The sequence below is a fragment of the Theobroma cacao genome, chromosome 2 (assembly GCF_053813885.1).
Source record: "Theobroma cacao isolate CCN51 chromosome 2, ASM5381388v1, whole genome shotgun sequence".
NCBI classification, from domain to species: domain Eukaryota; kingdom Viridiplantae; phylum Streptophyta; class Magnoliopsida; order Malvales; family Malvaceae; genus Theobroma; species Theobroma cacao.
This window is the reverse complement of record NC_142640.1, coordinates 49,434,602-49,454,848: the sequence shown is the minus strand read 5'-3', so window position 1 is coordinate 49,454,848 and position 20,247 is coordinate 49,434,602. Positions and strand designations below refer to the sequence as shown.

The 20,247-nt window shown below is 29.9% G+C and overlaps 2 protein-coding genes across 4 annotated transcripts; both read right to left on the bottom strand.

Moving 5' to 3' along the window:
- Positions 1-5,468: 5,468 nt before the first annotated feature.
- LOC18610312 (xylan glycosyltransferase MUCI21-like) lies at positions 5,469-8,581 on the bottom strand. Its single transcript, XM_088803883.1, has 3 exons — positions 8,406-8,581; positions 7,976-8,153; positions 5,469-6,799 (listed from the first exon to the last, which is right to left on the bottom strand). Exons 1-3 carry the CDS (start codon positions 8,478-8,480, stop codon positions 5,541-5,543), a joined length of 1,512 nt encoding a protein of 503 aa, XP_088660009.1. The 5' UTR covers positions 8,481-8,581; the 3' UTR covers positions 5,469-5,540.
- Positions 8,582-9,365: 784 nt separating this feature from the next.
- LOC18610311 (xylan glycosyltransferase MUCI21-like) lies at positions 9,366-12,091 on the bottom strand. Of its 3 annotated transcripts, none has more exons than XM_018115110.2 (3): positions 11,756-12,091; positions 10,254-10,743; positions 9,366-10,010 (listed from the first exon to the last, which is right to left on the bottom strand). In XM_018115110.2, exons 1-3 carry the CDS (start codon positions 11,889-11,891, stop codon positions 9,467-9,469), a joined length of 1,170 nt encoding a protein of 389 aa, XP_017970599.2. In that variant the 5' UTR covers positions 11,892-12,091; the 3' UTR covers positions 9,366-9,466. The 3 variants fall into 3 exon arrangements, with proteins under 3 accessions (XP_017970599.2, XP_017970600.2, XP_017970598.2); XM_018115111.2 differs by having other exon boundaries at positions 9,366-10,007; XM_018115109.2 differs by having other exon boundaries at positions 9,366-10,743.
- Positions 12,092-20,247: the final 8,156 nt, after the last annotated feature.

The window sequence follows — 20,247 nt, the reverse complement described above, 5'->3', positions numbered from 1 at the left end:
TAATAAAACTGACTTAACGTTACCAAAATTATTACAACATTTATCAATTTTTTTGAGATATTACCACAATTATAAATTATTACTTATAATAATAAAAATTGATATGACATTACCAAAATTATTACAATACATACCGAATTATATATGATATTACCAAAATTATAAATTATTCCTCAAATGGTGAAAAAAAAACGAATGCAGTGAGAATATTGCATAATTAGGTGGAGAATGTCACAGATCCCATATCAATAAGAGATAAGATGAGTATTTGCCTTATAAGTAAGGACTTTTATCACGGATCTCATATCAGTAAGAGATGGGGTGGGGTTTAGGTATATAAAAATAAGTCTTCCATCACTTATAAAAGTCCTTCTGTGGGTAAAGACATAATGCAACGAGGGCATTGCATAATAGGTAAGGTGGAATATCATAGATCCTACATCAGTAAAATATACGATGGGTCTTGGATATATAAATATAAGCCTTCCATCATCTATCAAGCATTTCTTTTGGGTTGGAAAGATAGTCCCGTGACACCTTCTTTCATAAAATGTGAACTTCTAATAAGTGACATCAAAACTTACCTAAAACTTAACTAATGTGGGACTATCTGTGACAAATGGCATCAGGCTTACCTAAATCTTTATTAATGAGATATGATGAGTCTTGGATACATAAACATGGGTCTTCCATCATTTATCAGGTAATTTTTTTGGATTGCAAAAGTGGGCTGTGACACCTTCATTCACAAAATGTGAAACTGTAATAAATGGTATCAAAGCTTACTTGAATCTTCACTAATGAGATACGATTGGTCTTTAGTGTATAAATATGGACCGTCCATCACCTATCGGGTATTTCTTTTGAGTTAAAAACATGGGTTCATGATACTTTCCTTCACAAAATGTGAACCTGTAATAAGTGGTATCAAAACTTACATAATTTTTCACTAATGTGAGACCATCTGTGACAAGTAGTATCAGAACCTACCTAAATCTACGCTAATATGGGACCATCATGTGATAAGATTGGTGTTTAGCTTAGAGTCTTGCTTTTTTAAAAAAAAAAACTTAAAAGTTATTATTAAAATTAAGTTAAAGCTGTTTGATAAATTTATTTTTATAAACTCTTTTTTATAAATAAACTGTTTGGTAAAACTCTTATACAAGCTTTAATTTTGGTTAAAATAGCCATAAAAGGTATTTAATGAATAACTTTCTATTAATCATGAATTTCTTTATTCACAAAGGAAAAAAGTTAATTTTATGTTTTTATCTATTTAAAATAAATTTTTGGAAATATAAAAAATATTTTTTTATAACATAAAGTTTATAATTAATAATAAATCGTAAAAAAAAGTTCCACAGATAATTTATAAGTAACACATCCTTCATAAATAACTCATAAATAAATTATTTCTATTTTTCATCAATGCAGCAACTATTTAGTTACGAATTCTACCCATGTAGCTATCATCCAATGCTCTTCTATAACTATATGAATCTATTTCTTCATAATTACTTCTTTCTTTTTAACTCTCAAGAATATAATTAGGATTACGATCACATCTACCAAACTCCTCATCTATAACACCACATTATTTAATTTAGTTATGAAGTGTCGTTGTTGCAATATTAATCTTTTCCTATTTTATCAACGAAAATGGCTTCATATCACGTAAAATATGTTACCTGTTCTTCCAAACTTCAATTGTTTGTTCAATGATATTTTTTAATGAATAATGTGTATGGTTGAATGTTTCTTCTATACCTTCTGGTTGATTGTAACTTTTAAAATTAAGAATGTAATATTTTTTACCTTTATAGAATGCTAGATACTTTTTAAATTAGGCTAACCAGCGTCCACTACTTAATATTTACTTAAGAAAAAAGTTAAAAATTTAAGTATTAGTTCATTAAAAAAATTCAAGAGATAAATATATAAAATGACAAGTTTTATATCATAAAAATTATAAGTTGTACTTTTTGAAAGGTGAGGGAACACGTTTTTCATTTTTTCAAGCACAATTGAAAAGATACGGGTGTTATGTGTAGTGCCGGTCAACCAACAACCACAAAAGTGAAAAGCATGTCAAAGTTACACACTAACATGACGTTGTATGTTGGATATCCTTTTCAGCTAATAAAATAAATTTAATCAATTGCAACAAGAATAATAGGAACATATGATCCATCTATAGCACCAATGCACCTTTAAAAATAAAAACAATATCTACGATCATTTTTAATTTTAGATAGAACTTTTGCAAATTAAAAATTTAGAACCTTGACAATTTCATTAGCCAGTAAACATAAACTATTTAACATTTCATCAAACTTTCTACTTGTAGTCTCTCTTGATTTTTCAATTGGATTAGTTTATATAAACATCAAAGAAAAAGAAACTTTTAAATGACTTGTATATGTAAAATAATTTACAATAGCTGAAACATATAAAATTTAAAATACTTAACTTTTATTTTGGCTTCCCATCATGTGGCATCAGCGTCAATAGTTTCCGTCTCATGGTTTTAACCCAACTTTGTTTCTTTGTGCTTCAATTGTTTCCATAAAGTCCATCCACTCTTGAGACTATCTAGTCATTTTTTAATTGTTTTTGAGTATAGTTTTTATTAATATGAGTATTAAATTCCTCTAGTACAACTTCTCATTTTTTAGTTTTGAATGAAATTCTTGATTTTTCACACTTACGAATAACATCTGTACACACTTGAAGTAAGATTTTGGTAGTGACCAAATCTCACTTTGCGCTATATTTTAATTTTTTTGTTACTAGGTTGTTTACTTTATTTTTATTTCTAGTAGTCTTTGAAGAGAGAAGTAGAGGAGAGGGAGATCGCGATTTGCAGAGAGATTGAAAAGAGAGGAAGATCGATTGAGAGAAAGGTATTTTTTGAAAAGGTAATGTTGAAATTTTTTTTAATAGTTTAGGACATTTTTGGAAAAAAAATTTTAAAAAAGCTGACGTGTTTTCAAAAAAGAGAAAAAAAAGCCTTTTCTGGAGCTTTTCATATAGCTCTTTTTTTTAAAAAAATTTGTTCCTTAAAAAAAAGTTAACTTTTTAAGAGCTTTTGAAAATCCTGTTTGACTCAGGTTTTATTTTGAAAAGATAGATAAATTGAAAAAAAAAAAAAAAAAGCCAAACAAGCACTTATACCTAAGAATTTTGCTTCACTTAATAGATATGTTTTTTAAAATGAAAATGTGAGCCAACTTTTGGTAAGTGGTATCAGAACTTATCCAAAACCTCGCTAATGTAAAACTTTCATGAGAGATATTAGTGACAAGTGGTATCAAAACTTATCTCAATTTTTACTTATATGGACCCTCATAAAAGATACAAATGACAAGTAGTATCAAAACTTGTCTAAATCTTTATTAATGTATGACCCTCATAAGAGATATCAAAGTTGAGGTACGTCCGAACGAAAGTGGGTTCTATTTTTTTATAAATGAAAGAACTAGTGCAATAAAGGTGTTTAACAATTAGAAAGCATAAAATATTATGAATCTCATATCAGTAAAAGAATGAGCTTCCTCCACTAAATTTTGGTGTAATTTGATATTAGTTACCGTATTTACCACTATTGTTATTTTAAACTTTCTTAGTTTGGTTTTAATTTAATTTTTTTATTTTTTAAAAAATATTATTGTCACGATTAAGAAATAAAAAATTTTGACTAATGATAAAACAAGAATAAAAAACTTGGGGTGGCATTATCAAAAGTATTATAGAATTTATTGGATTTGAAGAGATATTACCAAAATTATAAATTATTAATTATAATAATAATTAGTATATTATATAATTCTAGTAAGTAATTGATAAAAGATTTTTACTATTGTGAAGATTAGAATAAAAATTGACATGACATTATCAAAATTATTGCAAAATGTATCGAATTTGACGAGTTATAATCAAAATTATAAATTATTATTTATAATAATAAATGATATATTATATGATTTACGTAAGTGATTGATCAAAATTTTCTACCTATTGTGAAGATAAGAATAAAAATTGACATAGCATTACCAAAATTACTACAATATATATCGAATTTGACGAGATATTGCTAAATTAATAATTTATTACTTATAATAATAAATGGTATATATTATATGATTTTGGTAAGTAATTGAACAAATATTTTTAACTATTGTAAATATAAGAATAACAATTGAGGTGGCATTATCAAAATTATTACAAAATTTACCAGATTTGACGAAATATTACCAAAATTGTAAATTACTACTTAAGAGATGAGATGAGTTTTCAGATTATAAATAAAGACGTTCTTCCACTTAATAGATATATTTTTTGAGTTGAAAAAATGGGTCCATGACAAATGGTATCAGAACTTATTCAAATATAATGAGATACTAGGGTTGAGGTAAGCTCGAATCAAGGTGAGTCTCTTTCCTCTATAGGTAAAAAAGCTTGTGCAACTAGAGCATCACATAATTAGATGGGGTAAAATCATGGATCCCATATTAGTAAAAAATAAGATGAGTTTTAGGCTTATAAATAAAGGTCTTCCTCTATTGATTAAGCATATCTTTTGGATTGAAATTTGGGCTCGTGAGAAGAATAAAAATTGACATGGTAATTATTATGAAAGTTGAAAATTCACCAAATTTGATGTATTATTACCATAATTATGAAAATTGATAATTCAAATGACTTTATTAAAATTAACATAAAAATGAAAAATTCACAAGATTTGATGTGTTATTATTATAATTATGAAAATTGAAAATTTATAAGATTTTATTACTGAAATTGCCATAAAAATTAAAAATTCATAAGATTTTAAGTCTCATTACCAAAATTACAACAAAAATAGATTACCTAAGCCTATTTTAAAAATAAAAAAATTGAAAATTGAAAATTCAAAAGATTTTATTATCAAAATTACTGTGAAAGTTAAAAATTTACAAGATTTGACATGTCATTACCATAATTACAGAAATTGTAAATTCATAAGATTTTATTATCAAATGACCATAAAAAAAAATTCACAAGATTTAATGTGTCATTACTAAAATTACAACTTATGATTATAATAATAATCAACAGTATATTATGTGATTTTGGTAAGTAATTATCAAATACTTGATCTTATTTTATTTTGTTGGAGGGGGATTTGAATTAAATTTTTTAAATAATGGATACACGTACTTATCATTGAACTAAATATGTGATGTAGATACTTCTTATTGTTATGGTATCAGATCAAAATCCAAACTCTTTATTGTTGTTGTTGTTGTTGTAGTTATTGCAATGAACCCATATAACCATTAATCTAAAAGAAACTTAAAAAAGGGAAGGGGAAGAGTAACAAATTAATTATAACAAGAACAACAAGAATAAATAAATTTAGAGTTTTTTTTAATTATTATTTTATAATATATCATTAATGAAATTTTAAAACTTTTAAAAATGAATTTTAACAAATATACAAACTCTCATTGAAGATTAAAAATAAGTACAATTGATGAGGGCAATAAAAATAAGTACTACCCTTCCTTATGCATGAACTTCTTTGCCAAATGATAAGCACCTTCCAAACTTTTCCTAAACCTTAGCAAATCAAGCTTGACATTTTGTTCCTTCAAATATATGTCCATAATCTCTATTGGCCACCCTTTCTTTTGAAGAGCATAGGGATCCTTTAATAACATATTATCTTTTCCATACTTTTTAACTAAGCTACTTTCTTCAACCCCAATCTTATATTCAATATACTCCAAGTTTATGCCTCTTGCCACTCTCCCAAAGAACACATCCGCTGCCCAATCAACCCCAATTGGAACCACTTGTATGAACATTGACCTCGGCCGGAGGAACAATGCATGTGTAAGACCCGCCCCATGCACCCCAACCATTGCATGGCTCGAATTTATCAATGCGTAGGACTCGTCAAGAGATGTGTCACGCCTTGGTTCAAACACAATGACATCAAATCCAATTTCTTTCATTACTTGAATTACTTCTTCTTGATTCATTATCGTCCGCGCTACGTTGTGTTTGCGACTCACTAGGATGAGGCGTGGTCGGCTCAAGGAGTTTGGACGATGGTGAGGAGAGGAAATTGAACTTCGACCATGGTCATAGGCTTTTTCTAGGAGATGTCGGAAATGCATGAATGTTTTCGAGCTTGGTATTAATGTGTGGTCTATAGTCATGAAACCGTGCGACATGAGGCCTAAAGTGGCTGAAGGAAAACAATGTGTGGCACTATCCTTTTCAAGGGTGACAACAGGGTGCTGACTGAAAACCTTTAGTAAATCTGCATACTTACTGGGCCACCAATCACGGGCCTGCGAGACCACCATGATGAAATCACGGTTGGGGAAGATAGAACTAGCGGTGATGAAGAGAGGGATAAACCCATCATTGAAATCATGGAAGAAATTTCCAGTGTACCCTCCCGCACTGAACACAAGGGCCGGAGCATCGTGTTGGATCTTGCATGGTGGGCTTGTGGGGCCAGAGGTAAGGGAGAGCTCTTTGATTTGGGCCATGATGTAATCCTCATATTTTCTCGGGTACGGCTTGATTTTCTCCACTTGGACAATGCTGGTGGAGCCCATGGTGAAGAATGTGGAGGTGGTGGGGTCTAAGACAGTTGGGCCGTTGATCGAGCAAAGATCGTAGCGTAGATAGGTACGGTTGCAGCTAATCTGGCTAGTCAATGGTAATTGTACCTGTTGGGCACGTTGCATAGGTTGGCAGTTTTGGCTTTTCACAGTTTGCATTGCGACACGTGTTTTTTCTGCAATTTAAAAAAAAAACATAATTTTTTGAATAATGACCCCTATTAGTATCAGAAATGACAACTGTTCATATTTCATTATATAATTAAAAATTCATATTATAATGTGAAATTTAACCGAAATCAATATAATTGTCCAACCTAATGTTATTTTATTAGTTTATATGATTTATCTATATATATATAACTATTATAGCATGAGATAAAAAGACTTTTAAGTGTATATTAGGATTAATATAGAGCATACTACCTTATTGTTTAACTTAGCTAATTATCTATTTATTTAAATAGTTTATATTTTATATAGTGACAGTGTAATAATATCATTTGATTATAAAGCGTCATTTTCTATATATATATATATATAAATTCAAATTAATTATACAAGTGAAAAGTAAAAAAAGACACTATACGTAATATCTTAGCAATAAGTACCGAAGATAAAAACAACAACATTTTTATATTTTGAGATGAATATGACCCAACAATTTGATTTTGAGCTTTTTTAATTTGAAAGCTAATTAAGAAGTTTAAATTATAAAAAAATTTGATCAAATCTATAAGATAAAAAGAAATAGTATGTTTATAGTACAAAATATTTGTAACAAAACTGAATTTAATTGGTTAGAATGTAATTCAATAAAATAGTATAATAATTAACATGTAAATTATTCTCCAAATGAATTAAGTCAATGAACCAAATTTAAGAAGAAGACAAACCTAACTACACAGATGCCAATTCCACATGTTAAGTTGGTTGCTCAGCAACTCTAGATTCCCATGAACTATCAAAAAAATTTTTATATAAACATAAAATATACTTAATATTATTTTCTTAAAAGACATAAAAATTAATAATCCGTCTCCAAATATTTTGTTTTATTTATTTTCACAGAGATTATTAAGATATAGACTTTGAACGTTAATGAATTTTATGTTACATATAGAATTTTTTATAATATAAATATTTAATATTTTTAATATAAACAAGTAAAAATAAATTTGTAATATAAAAAAAGATAGAAAGAGTAAATATTAATTTTATTATTATTAAGCAACACAACAAGAATCAACGCAAAGAGTCGTCGAATTTGTGTGTGGTTGGTGGAAACAGACAAAACCCTCCAACGCATCCACAGGAAAATTTAAGGTGTTTCATGTTACCGGGAATCGTACCTTGACTGATCTTGGTCGGAAACACCGTCGTCGTCGTCGACGACGACGTCGTCGTTGCTGTTATGTTGTTTATCCTCGAGATTGACGACAGGCTCATCGTATGAAACCACAGCAACAACAAGCAAAACAGGATCGTGGCAATAGCTGCTGCTTTCGATCCCCTTCCCTTCTTCATCGCCTGGAATATATATGTATATATATATATATGTATATATAGATAAAATCCTTTCAGAAATTAATGCACCAAAACATTTGACGGGCAAAAATCTTTGCTTTAATGGCTACTAAGATTTCATTTTGAAGACATGCAAAGGTAAAGATGGAAGGAGGGGCTGTAGCCTTGCAGGGAAGGTTAATGCCATGGCATGCAGCTAGCTGCCTAGGGAAGAAAAGGATCGTTAAGAATTCACATTCTGCAGAAAAACTGTACCTGAAATCTATCCGGAAATGGGAATTGAACAGAGAAGTAGTGCTGGCTTCTGGAGGCTTTGCTGCTGAAGAACATGAATTATTTCTTTGGGGAGAGATAATGGAAGTAAAGAGAGAGTACAAGGGAGATTACTTTGCAGCTTGAAATCCATCTGTCAATATTTAGGAATTATGGACAGAAAAAGGGTTGTCGGCAAACACTAAACAAGCCATCAAATTTTGGACTTAATTAGCTAACTTGTTTAAATAATTAAAACCTTATTCTCCTTAATGAAAATAAATAAAATAAAATAAAAGGGATTGGTTCTTCGATCTAACACTGAAGTGCATGCATATTTCAAAAGCATTTTCAGCCCCGTTACATTGTTTTTCATGGAAAAAATGAAATAATTCAACATTTTGTCTCTTTCCTTGTGGCAATTGCTTACTTTCTTTATTATTTTTTCAAAAGAAATTCCAAGAATTAATGCGCATTTGAGGGCAACTACAAGCATGAAAATATATAGACCGCTACCTACCTTGGAATAAATGGCACGAAACAGGGTTTGAAGATCTTCATGTCTCCTTTTGAAAAGTAAGTACTAACTTCTATGCCATTGCTGATTAAAATTTGGCTTAAGTCTTTAAGAAAGTTGTTGTATCGTGATCATTTCTTTTTGATTTACAACTGAAAAGCTTAATCTTGAAAATTTAATTAATTTTAGTATTAATGTCAATCGATCTTTTTGTATCACAAGAGACTTGGTCATGTGGTAGTTGACATGGCCATATTGGGTTGAGTTTTTTTGTTACATTAACTATCATATAGTCGCATCAATTTACCAAAATTATATGTCACATGGGTAAAAAAAAGTTAATTTACATTGAATTTAATAATGGTTAAATTTTTATTAAAATTAAGAACTTATTTGATCTTAAATCAAAATTTAAAATTCATTTAAATGTAATAAACAGGATTTAATCGAATAAATTATTAAAATACAAGGGTTTCTTTTAAGATTCATGGCTTGAAATGTTGATGAACCACTTTTTATGTATGGGAATTGGTGTCCACTCAAACATTCATTCCTCTTTCTCCATGAACACCTTGGCTTTCCTATAAGCTTCCTTCAGACATTCCCTAAACCTAACCAAATCTAGTTTAACATTTTGTTCCTTCAAATATATTTTCATAACATCAAGCGACCACTTCTTTCCTTGAAGACCAGCTGGGTCCTTAATCACCATGTCATCCTTGTCATACTTCTCCACTAGGCTACTCTCCTTTACATCAATCTTGTATTCCATGTACTCTATCCCCATCGCCCTAGCTGGTTCCCCATGGCACATCTTCCCCGCCCAATTAGTCCCTAGCGGCATCACTTGCACCAGCACCGACCCCGGCCGGAGGAACAACAAGTGTGTAAGTGCTGCCCCGTGCATCCCAACCATTGCATGGCTAGAATTTAGCAATGCATAAACTTGGTCCAACGAAGTCCTATCCGTTGGCTCAAACGAAATGACATCAAACCCGATCTCCTCCGCTACTCGCTTTGCTTCATCTTTGTTCAAAATTTCTCGTCCTTGGCCTCTCAGTCGGTTGATAAACACGAGTCTCGGCTTCCTACTGAATTTCAAAAATTCATTAGAGATGGAGTAAGGGTTGTTCTTGCCATGACCAAATGCTTGGTCTAGGAGGGCACGGAAATGAAGTAATGTTTGTGACGAGTTTGGCATTAATGCCATGAAACCATATGATATGAGGCCTAGTGTGGCAGAAGGAAAACAGTGCGTGGAAGTGTCATTGTCCAGGCTTACTATTTTGTGTGTGCTGAAAACATCAAGCAAATTTCTGTACTTGCTTACCCACCAATCACGTGCCTCAGATATCACAAGGATGACATCTTGGTTCTGATAGATGGAGTCGACGGTGATGAAAAGTGGGATGAATCCATCATTGAAATCATGAAAAACGTTTCCCGTGTACCCCCCCGCACTGAATACAATGGCCGGGGCCTTATGTCGGACCTTGCATCGTGGGCCCGATGGGCTCGATGTGATGGTCAGCTCTTTGATTCTCGCCATTGGAAAATTCTCCCATTTTCTTGGATAGGGCTTGATTTTCTCCACCGTGGACTGTGGACTGGATGTGGTGGGGTCCATGAGGAAGAATGTAGAGGTGTTGGGGTCCACGACAGTGGGGCCGTTTATCGAACAGAGATCATATTCTCTATGGGAACGGTCGCAGCTGATAATTTGTCTCTGTGGAGGGGATTGCTGAAGCGGCCGGGCCTCTTTGCCTATTGCTTTTATTAACGGTTCCTGCGTTCTCATTGGTTTCAGTTCCAAACGTTCCGATTCTGCAATCACAAACAATGTCACGGCTAAATTAGCTCGATCAATTCGTGTTAAATACGAATATAAGGTATTGATATTCTAATAAACAAATTGGATATATGTAGATATCTTATTAAAAGATATCCATTGCCATCACTAATCGTGGCCTTATACTAAAAATCAACCTCCATCTTTTCATGAAAAATAAATAAAGATAAATTTCTATAACATCATGAGAATTAATATTATCCTTCTTGTAAATTGTATATATTCATTTTTGTGAACCGTAAAAAAGTTGTGTTATATCTATTTATTTAACTAATTTTTTATTTTTTATTATATTTAAATTAACAGTTTACAAGAAATAAGAGATTTAATTGAATAAATAAGTACAATACATGAGTTTTTTTTTAAGATTTGAAATTATAATTAAATTCACTCTCTCAAATCTTTATACCAAAATATACCATTACACTAAAATTTTAACATTTTAGAGTAGTCTTTATCGGCTAAATTAATAGAGAAAACAAGAGAAATAGAGAATAATAAGAAAGAATAATATATATTTGAACTCAAGAATAGCTTTGGGTCCCAATACCATAAACTATTAGATCATTGAGATTTGACTTTTTTTTTTTATATTTGGAAGATGGGAAATTCGAACTCTGTTATTTAGATAAGAGATTATATACTAATCAATGAATCAAATACTCGGGTGCTTAAAATTCGACCCTTTGACCATTGAAAATAAAATTAATAGATGCAATAAACGTGATCAACTTTAACACCATGACATTGTCTTGGACGACAAAGAAAGAGATTGAATAGACAGTTTCCGGGGCTGCCCTAATTCCTCTATGCAGCAGCCTCCTTCAATCAATCCTAGACCTCTGGTTTTCAAGATTCTACAATTGCCCTTACAAAGAAGAGAAAAATCGACCATGAACATGCAAAATGGTTTTGGTATGGGGATGCCTGAGAGAGGAATACATCATTGAAGAGAGAAAAATAAAGGTTTTGATAATGCATGCATACCTTGAATACCGGTCGAACGAGTTGCAATCAATCTGAAAATGGAAGACAGGTTGATCTCAAATACAAAGAAAAACGCAAAGAGAGCCAGGCACACGATCAGCGTAGCCGCTGAGTTTCTCCTCTTCATCGGAATCATCGCTCTGGCAATGCAAACGGGGAAACCTGGTATTGGATATAAACCCCTTACTGCTGATCTTCGGATGCTAGCTCTTTCCTCAAGTTCTTTTCATGGCTATGATGATATCGAAGAAACCCGTGATATTCTGAACCAAAGAATGGAAACCAAGTGTCAAAAAGAAGGGAAGTTAAGGCTGGAGCATACGTAATGATTGAGACGTGGAGGCATATTTAGCTGGAGGCTTTAAAGGCTTACATAGCTTTGGGTTGTGAGATATAAGGGAATGACACAGCTAAATGCCCAATCCTATAAGAAAATTCAAGTCAAAGGTTGGAAAGATTGGGAGTTTTATCGTTGAATCTGGGAACTGGGCGAAGCAGACTCTTGAGAAAAGGTTTTCTTTGCAAGGAAACGAAATTAAGGGTCGGGAATGACGGGGTTTGAAGTTTGGGCGGATGTCAAAGGTTTCTTCACTTGTATGGAATCTAGGCCTTGCTATTAAGGCCCCCCAAATATTTTAGCAGGTTTTGCAGTTTCTAAGAATTTATTTATTTATTGAAAGTAAAAACACGTGCCAAATACTAATCCAGTTAATTAACAAATCACATGCACTTAGCTCGGTGTTTTTTATTATTACTAATTTTTGTAACGTTTTGATTTCAAATACAAACATACATTAAGTTTTTGTTAGTTAATTATGTCATCAAATTATTACTTTCTTTTTTAAAAAAATTAACTCGAAGAGACGTGCAACATCTACATTTATAAATTCTGAAAATTCTTTTTACCTGTTTAATGTGACATTGAAATACTCTATTTATTATAATTTTTTGATCGATGAAGGATGGTGTGCTGTTTAATTTCACCCTTTTCTCTCTTATTTTTCTTTCATTTTGATTAATATTCAATTGGGTTTGAAACAAGAACTAGTATCAAGACTAAATACAATCCACTCTAGTGGATAAGCGGAGAGGTGTCCATGGATTAATTGCGTTTAAAGACAAATTTGGTAATTGTGGACACAACACAAGAAGACATGAAATTATACAGATTTGGATTTAATTCTATTATATTTCGTGTTTTAATTGTGTTGATACGATAAACATATTTAAATATATTTTATTAATCGTGTTAATCATGTTTAAATGTGTAGAAATAACACGTTTAATATTAATGATGGATTTTATTAGTATAATAATAAATTTTATATATGTTATTTATGTTAAATTTTATTATATTTGATGTTATTATTATTTTGTTATAATTATTGATTTTAAATTTGAATAATAAAATTATATTTAATTGTAAATATTTTAAGTTAATTATGTTAAATGTGTTAATTTTTTAATCGTGTTTATTAATTGTGTCGTATCGTATAAAAAACCCTAACACATTTAACAAAAGAGTTAGTCGCATTATATTACACGGTATTAAAAATATTCATATGCATATTTTAAATAGGGACATTAATAATTATTTATATCATATTCGTATTTATATTTAACTTTATTATATTTCAAATTTTAATCATGTCAATACGTTTAAAATTTGAACGCACAAATTGACATATCTATTTAAAGATGTTCATTGGCTAAACTACAATCACTGGGTCAACATTTTAACAGTCAAGTCGAGCCTATGGTTATAGAGTGGTCCAAATCCAATTCAATCTGAAGAAAAATAGAAGTTCTCATCGGCCAATCTCTTTTTCTATCATTATCAAGGTATAATTCAAAGAAAATAGAGGACTTGATTCGATTAAATAGGTTTCTTTTTTCCCTTACAATCTGCTAATAAGATAGATGGAGGGATGATGAGAACGGCAACAGCAGATTTTTCTCTTCCGTGGAAGAAGAGGAGAATTAGATTGGGTAGGTCCCACAAAACTAAAGATGGGTTTACGTGCAAAGTGACAGGAACATGGGGGTGGTCCGGCTGTAACTGTCCATTGTCCAAGGTACATGGATTGTACTTTCCAAAAATAATTTTTCACCGCTGTAGATTAATTACTATATTTATAGCAGTACTATTTTACTGTTTCAACCAACGAGAAAATTGAGAACGGTTTCTACTTTTTCACTTATCGGGTAATTTTCGAAGAGGGTAAATGGATAATAATATTAATAAATTAACATAATCTTTAATAAAAATATATAAATTATTTAAAAAATTAAAATAAATTTTTATTTTTCTATTACAATCAATTAAATTTATTAATTTTAATTTAAACTAAATAAATTTTTATAATTAATTATTAACTAATTACTATCAATTAAAATATCACTTATCATTTTATGTTCACGTGATGTTAAGGTAAAAAATAAAAAATATCATAATTATATGTCATCATGCCATCATTATTTATTATAATATCTTAAAAAGTTATATCAATATCATGTTATATGTAATAACAAGTGATATTTTAATTAATAATAATTAATTAATCATTAATTATAAAAATTTACTTAATTCAAAATAAAAGTATAATTTAATTGAATGTATTAAAAGAATAAAGACTTCTATAACTTATTACAAATAGTTTAAAACCTTTTTTAAATATTATGTCTAATAAATTATATCTTTCATCCTCTAGTTTCTCAACGTTTATATTTCTTGTCATACGGTAGTTTATATTATACAAAGTGAAAAGGAAAGGGAAGAGAAAATTCAAAAGGAAAAAGCCTAATTAGAAACTTTCATATATTAACATTTTAACACATGTTGTTTAAAAGCAACATGGGACTTGAAGCAAGCCATGATATATGAAGGGATATATTGCCCAAAAAATGGAAGAATTTGGTTTATCTTATCTATTTTGATCTCTACTCTGTTGATATTGTCCTCCCTGTGATGACGACATAGCAGACACTAGACCTTTTGAGCCCATTTATCAATAAATTGGGCCATAAATTCAAGCAAGGTTGGACTAGGAAAGTAAGGTTTGTCAATTGACTCTTCCTCTTTTGCATTATTGTCCATTTACAGGTACATTCTTGAATGCATTCTTCAAGAACCTAGAGAGATAGATAAATAGAGAGAGAGAGAGAGAGAGTTTTGAGGCTACCCTAAGATAGAAATGAAGCCGACACTAATTCCAAATATAGCATATGATCATAAGAATTATATCATATTTTTAAATTATTTGACAAAAAATTAAACAGTTTTAATAAATAAAGTATTGATTCACTAATAAATAAACAGATTGAGATTTTGAGACGTTTGATATTCAAATTTCTTGTTATTATATTTAAATTTGTAAATTAATTTTCTTTTATATCGGTTTGAAATGTTCAAAAAAAGAAAAAACCCTTTTATTATTTAGGGTTAGCCCACATGGGTCCAATATTGTTCCATTGGAAATTAACAAGCTTTTATGAGTGTTGGCAAAAGGACTCCTTAATGTGGGAATCAAATAGACAAACTTATGAAAGACCTATCATAGAGGCTTTCCAACCCCAATCATGTATTCCATTTCCTCCCTTTGTTTTTTTGCCTTTGCCTTTTCCCTTTTTCTCATGGTATGAGCTCTGCAATCAACTAGACATGGCTACAGCTTTCTAAGACACAAGGAATTTGATTTTGGCAATGGTGCTTATCTTCAATTGCGTTTACTCAAGGTGTCAAATTTAGTTGTTTGAACATAATTTTATTATTATAATTATCATTTAAACTATTAATTAAATATAGTGAATGTCGACGACTCTCATAAAACATTTTAACATGAAATATGTTTATTCATATTTTTTTAATATTCGAGAAACAAGGTGTTATATTGAGACATTATAACTGTTAAAATTTAAAAAATTTCAAATTCAAATTTGAGATGGGATGATAATATACGTAAAGATTAAATATGATAAATCACAAATAAGGTGTTTCTTTCTGGTTGGTTAAAGAGGTATTCCTTAATTTAACAGACCAACTACACAAACTAATGAACATTTATCCAACTATAGCTTTTAGCACCACCTTTTAGACCAAATTCCCGTGATTAGCACTCAAAGATCTATTTAGACTTGAATAATTATATAAAAAAAAAAGAAAAATAAAAGGGTTTGTCCCACAAATAAGATATGGATTAATGGATGTCGTCACATCTTTGTTTAAAAAACAGTGGAAGCCCAACTGGCCATTTATATTGGAAATAAAATCGTTCACCTACCTTTTTTTCCCTAAAAAGAAAATGAGAAAATGAAGAAAGAAAAGAAAGAAAGAGAGACGACAATAAAAATTTTGTGCAAACGAGGGACATGACTGATTAACCCCTTAATGTCACAATGACAAGCATCAATTGGTGGACCCTTAATTGATACAACAACAAAGGATTTCTATCATAAATAACAATATGCAAAAAAAAAAAAACAATTCTAGATCATCCTTTTCCTTGATTTTGAATGAATTTTATTAAATGCGATAAGATATTATGATACATTTCGAGTTTCAATCATAAAATGGTATAGAGTGTCTATCATGTTTACATCTTTGATTTAGTTGTATTAGGTTTGTTTTACTCAATGAGATCGTTATTTTGAAATGTAATAATTTTTAATAAAAATTTTTTAATTTTAAAAAGGGTTAATTTAGATAGTTGCAATTGTATTAGTTGGAAAAAAATTTCAAGTAAAAAGCATCAATTACTTGAAAAATGGTTCAAAAATGTTTCCAAATATTCATTAATATTGACTTAAAGGTGTTGAAAAAAAAAATCAAAAAATCAACTTATATTCCTATTGAAAAATTCAAATTTAAATTGCAAAAAAAAAAAAAAGAGATTAGTTTGAATTTAAATGGACATGTTATGTGTGTGTGTGTGTGTGTGCGTGTCATAATAAATGATGATGCGTTATGTTACTATAATATGAAGATATGTGCATGTAACATTTTTACCTTTAGTGTTAGTGTCACATGGATAAAAAATAATAAGTGACATTTTAATTAATCGTAGTTAATCAATCGTTAGTTACAAAGGTCTATTTGACTCAAAATAAAAATATAAAAACTTAATTGAATATAATAAAAGAATAATGATGCATTTATTTAAAATTTTTTAAATAATTTAATTTTTAAAAAAATATCATACTTTATTCTTCAAATTATGAAAACATATTCTTCATTATCAACCACCTCTTACCTTCTTTGTTTAAATCTAAACAAGCTCACTTTCAAAAATTCTCCTAAATGGGTTGGGGGAGGAACAAACTCATGTATTGCAAATTAAGAGTAAGATTTGGGTTTAATAATTCACACATTATCTTACACGTAAGTTGCATAAAAGTTTAATAATAAAAATATTGGGATTATAATATAATTTGGGGTTTTGATTATTATAGTAATAAATAAAACAGAAGTAAGAAGGAGCTAAGTTATGTTGTTGGACTTTAGCTTTTGTAATGAGATAGGATAGATTCTGAAGAAGAAAAAAAAAAGAAATGTGACCTTAAAAAAGACAAATCTGGTAAATTTCTGAGAGTGGGGGGACATAATTTTCGACTAACTTTCTCGAAAAAGGCGGGGGAAAGGAAAGCAAAGCAAGATGCTCCCCTTTGCTCCCTCGTTTTCTCCAATTTCACGTGTGGGGGGACCACTCCCAGGGGTAATTTCGGAAAAGGGTAGTTCCGTTATTTTGAGGAAAACGAGGGTGTGGAAGTTTAAGTTTATTTTTTTTTAATTTTAATGTCTGGTGTCCGGAAGGCCCAAGATTCGTGGACACAGATCGGCATAGGGATTTGAGAGTTGGTGTCGCCGCAAGGCTTTGAGTTTGATTCGCTGAGCCGAATATTTAAAAACAAAAACCAAAACAGAAAAATGAGCGTACGGACAACCTTGGGATTTTTTAGGGCACGAATTTACGAATTTAGGTTTGCGTAATGTTTATAATTGCTTGTATGTCCCCCTCTGTCAAGACCGTGACGACATGCTCGTTATCTGCCCTTTTGTCCTCGTAAAATAATAAATAATGCAATTGGCAAATTCATTCCTTAATTAGAATTAGAATCTCTTTAGACCATAATATATATATATATATATATATATATTAGTACAACTATGTACCATTTAGAAGGTTTTTGACTTTAAAAAAGGTTGGGTTTTTTTCCTTTATAACGAAATTAAACCTTTTTTTTATTTTAGATGTTTCGTTTTAAATTTTAATCTGCTAGATTGACATTTATGAGATAAGAAAAATTGCTTCTTGAGTATGTAATTAATTAGCATAACTTGTTAAAAAGAAATTTGTATGAAATAATTTTGGTATTTATGAAAATTTGTTGAGTTTTGGGTAACATAAAAAAGTTAATATTCTCTTATTTTATAAATACTATTAAAATTTCATAAAAATCTTAATGTATACATAGACTTACACGTTATGCTACATTTATATGTTAATTATATATATTAAAGTTAAAATCCCCCAAATCCTATCTATTTAGGTGCATGATAAATTATTAAATAGGCATATTTTTCTTATTATCTACATTGGTTATGAATGTAACAAATCAAGGTACAATGCGATAGAAAAATTAATAAAATTTAATTAGTAAAGTTAATTATATCATGACCGGTTAAATTCATTTTTAAGATGACACGATAATTTTCAATGAACATTTCACACGTTAATTTGTCAAAATTCTCAGTGATTTAATTTCTCGGACTATCGATTGACCAAGGAATTTCTGAGTAAATTCTAAGTTCTTTTGTACGTAGTGAGGGTCAAAATGGACTGCCAATTTGAAATAAAATGAAAAATTAAACAGCAGGTTGCTTCTTTCCAACCTGTCTTTGCACTATAAATTTTTCTTGGAATCCTTTTTCCCACGCCAGACAAAAACGTATGAATTGTTGTCAAAACACTTCAGCATTCAACAAATACTTTTTTTTAATAAAAAAATTCTTCAACAAAAACTTGATTTATATACACTCAAAATTTTTTTATCACATTCTTAAAACGAGATTTTGAATCCTACTCTTTAGTTATAAGAGTCGTGACAACCGACGAATAAAAATTCTCATAAAAACCCAATAAATATATGCACTCGATTTTTTTTCATATAACTTTAAAACAAGATTTCGAATCATACTCTTTAAACATAAAAATCATAACAAATGTTAAATAATAATTGTCATAAAAACTTGATAAATATATACATACACTCTGAATTTTTTTTCATAACCCTAGACATTAAAAAACAAAGAAAAAGTAATGCCACTAACGTAAATTCTTATTGGGTTGACTTAGAAACTCAAATGAGATTTTACCCAAACTATATTAACTTAAATAATTCCCTTCTCTTTTAACATTGATTGATCAAAATAGCACTCAACACAAAGCCAGAACTTAATTAAACCAAGATAAAGAATAGATGAAGTAATCCAAATTAAGTAAGATATCCCTTTTAGCTTGAAAATGATCAAATTGAAGAATTGGAATATATATATACCAAAAATCTTGTTCTTTCTTTGTTACTTTTTTTCTATATTTATGGAGGTCATGACCTTAGACAGACTGCTCTGCCATGTGAATTTATGAGATATGTTTTATTTTATAAAGGGACAGCTATCAAATTGTTATTATTGGCTATGCCGACTTGTTGACGCTGATTGTGTATGCAACAAGCCCCCACCTACTTGTTTTTAATTTGGTGTATGAATTTAATTTTTTTTTCTTCCATCAAGATTATTTAATGGACCAGCATATGAATAATTTCTAATAGAAATTTCTCTCAATCTTTTTCTTGCATGCCTGAAAAAAGCTTGTCACAAATTTGTCAATTTCTGTTTCACATCTTTTTCTGGGAATTTCCACATGGTACTAATCACATGTACCCCAACAAGTTTAGCAATTCCATTATGGGTTCTATAATTGAATGATAGTTATTAGGCTTAATTTGGAAAATATAGTCAAGTTGATAGGTTGTTTTGAACTTAATTCATGACATGTAGGCGAAAAACATAAATTCGACCTGATACTACTATCTTTTTATTTAAAAAGAAAAAAAAAGTAAATTAACGTGACAGTGCATGATTAAATTGATAATTTTTTCATGTACTTGGAAGAAAAAAAAAACATGAATTCAAGCATATATTGCTTTCCTATTATATTAAAAAAAAGAGTATAAATCAATTTGCATTTACTTTAGTGAAAATTAATTTATAAAGATCATAATTAATCTCCTATATTATACCATGCATGCATAATTGCATATACATTCAAGAAAAGCCAATAAGGGTCAAGGCAAGGCCAAGCTCAAAGAAAGGTATATAGTTGTGTAAATGCTAAGTTAACTTTAAAGGGAGATTGATTCTATTTAGAGTATTATCATCTCTTTTTTGAGATGAGAAAGCCCTAAATGACCCAAATCTGATTTTCACACTTTAA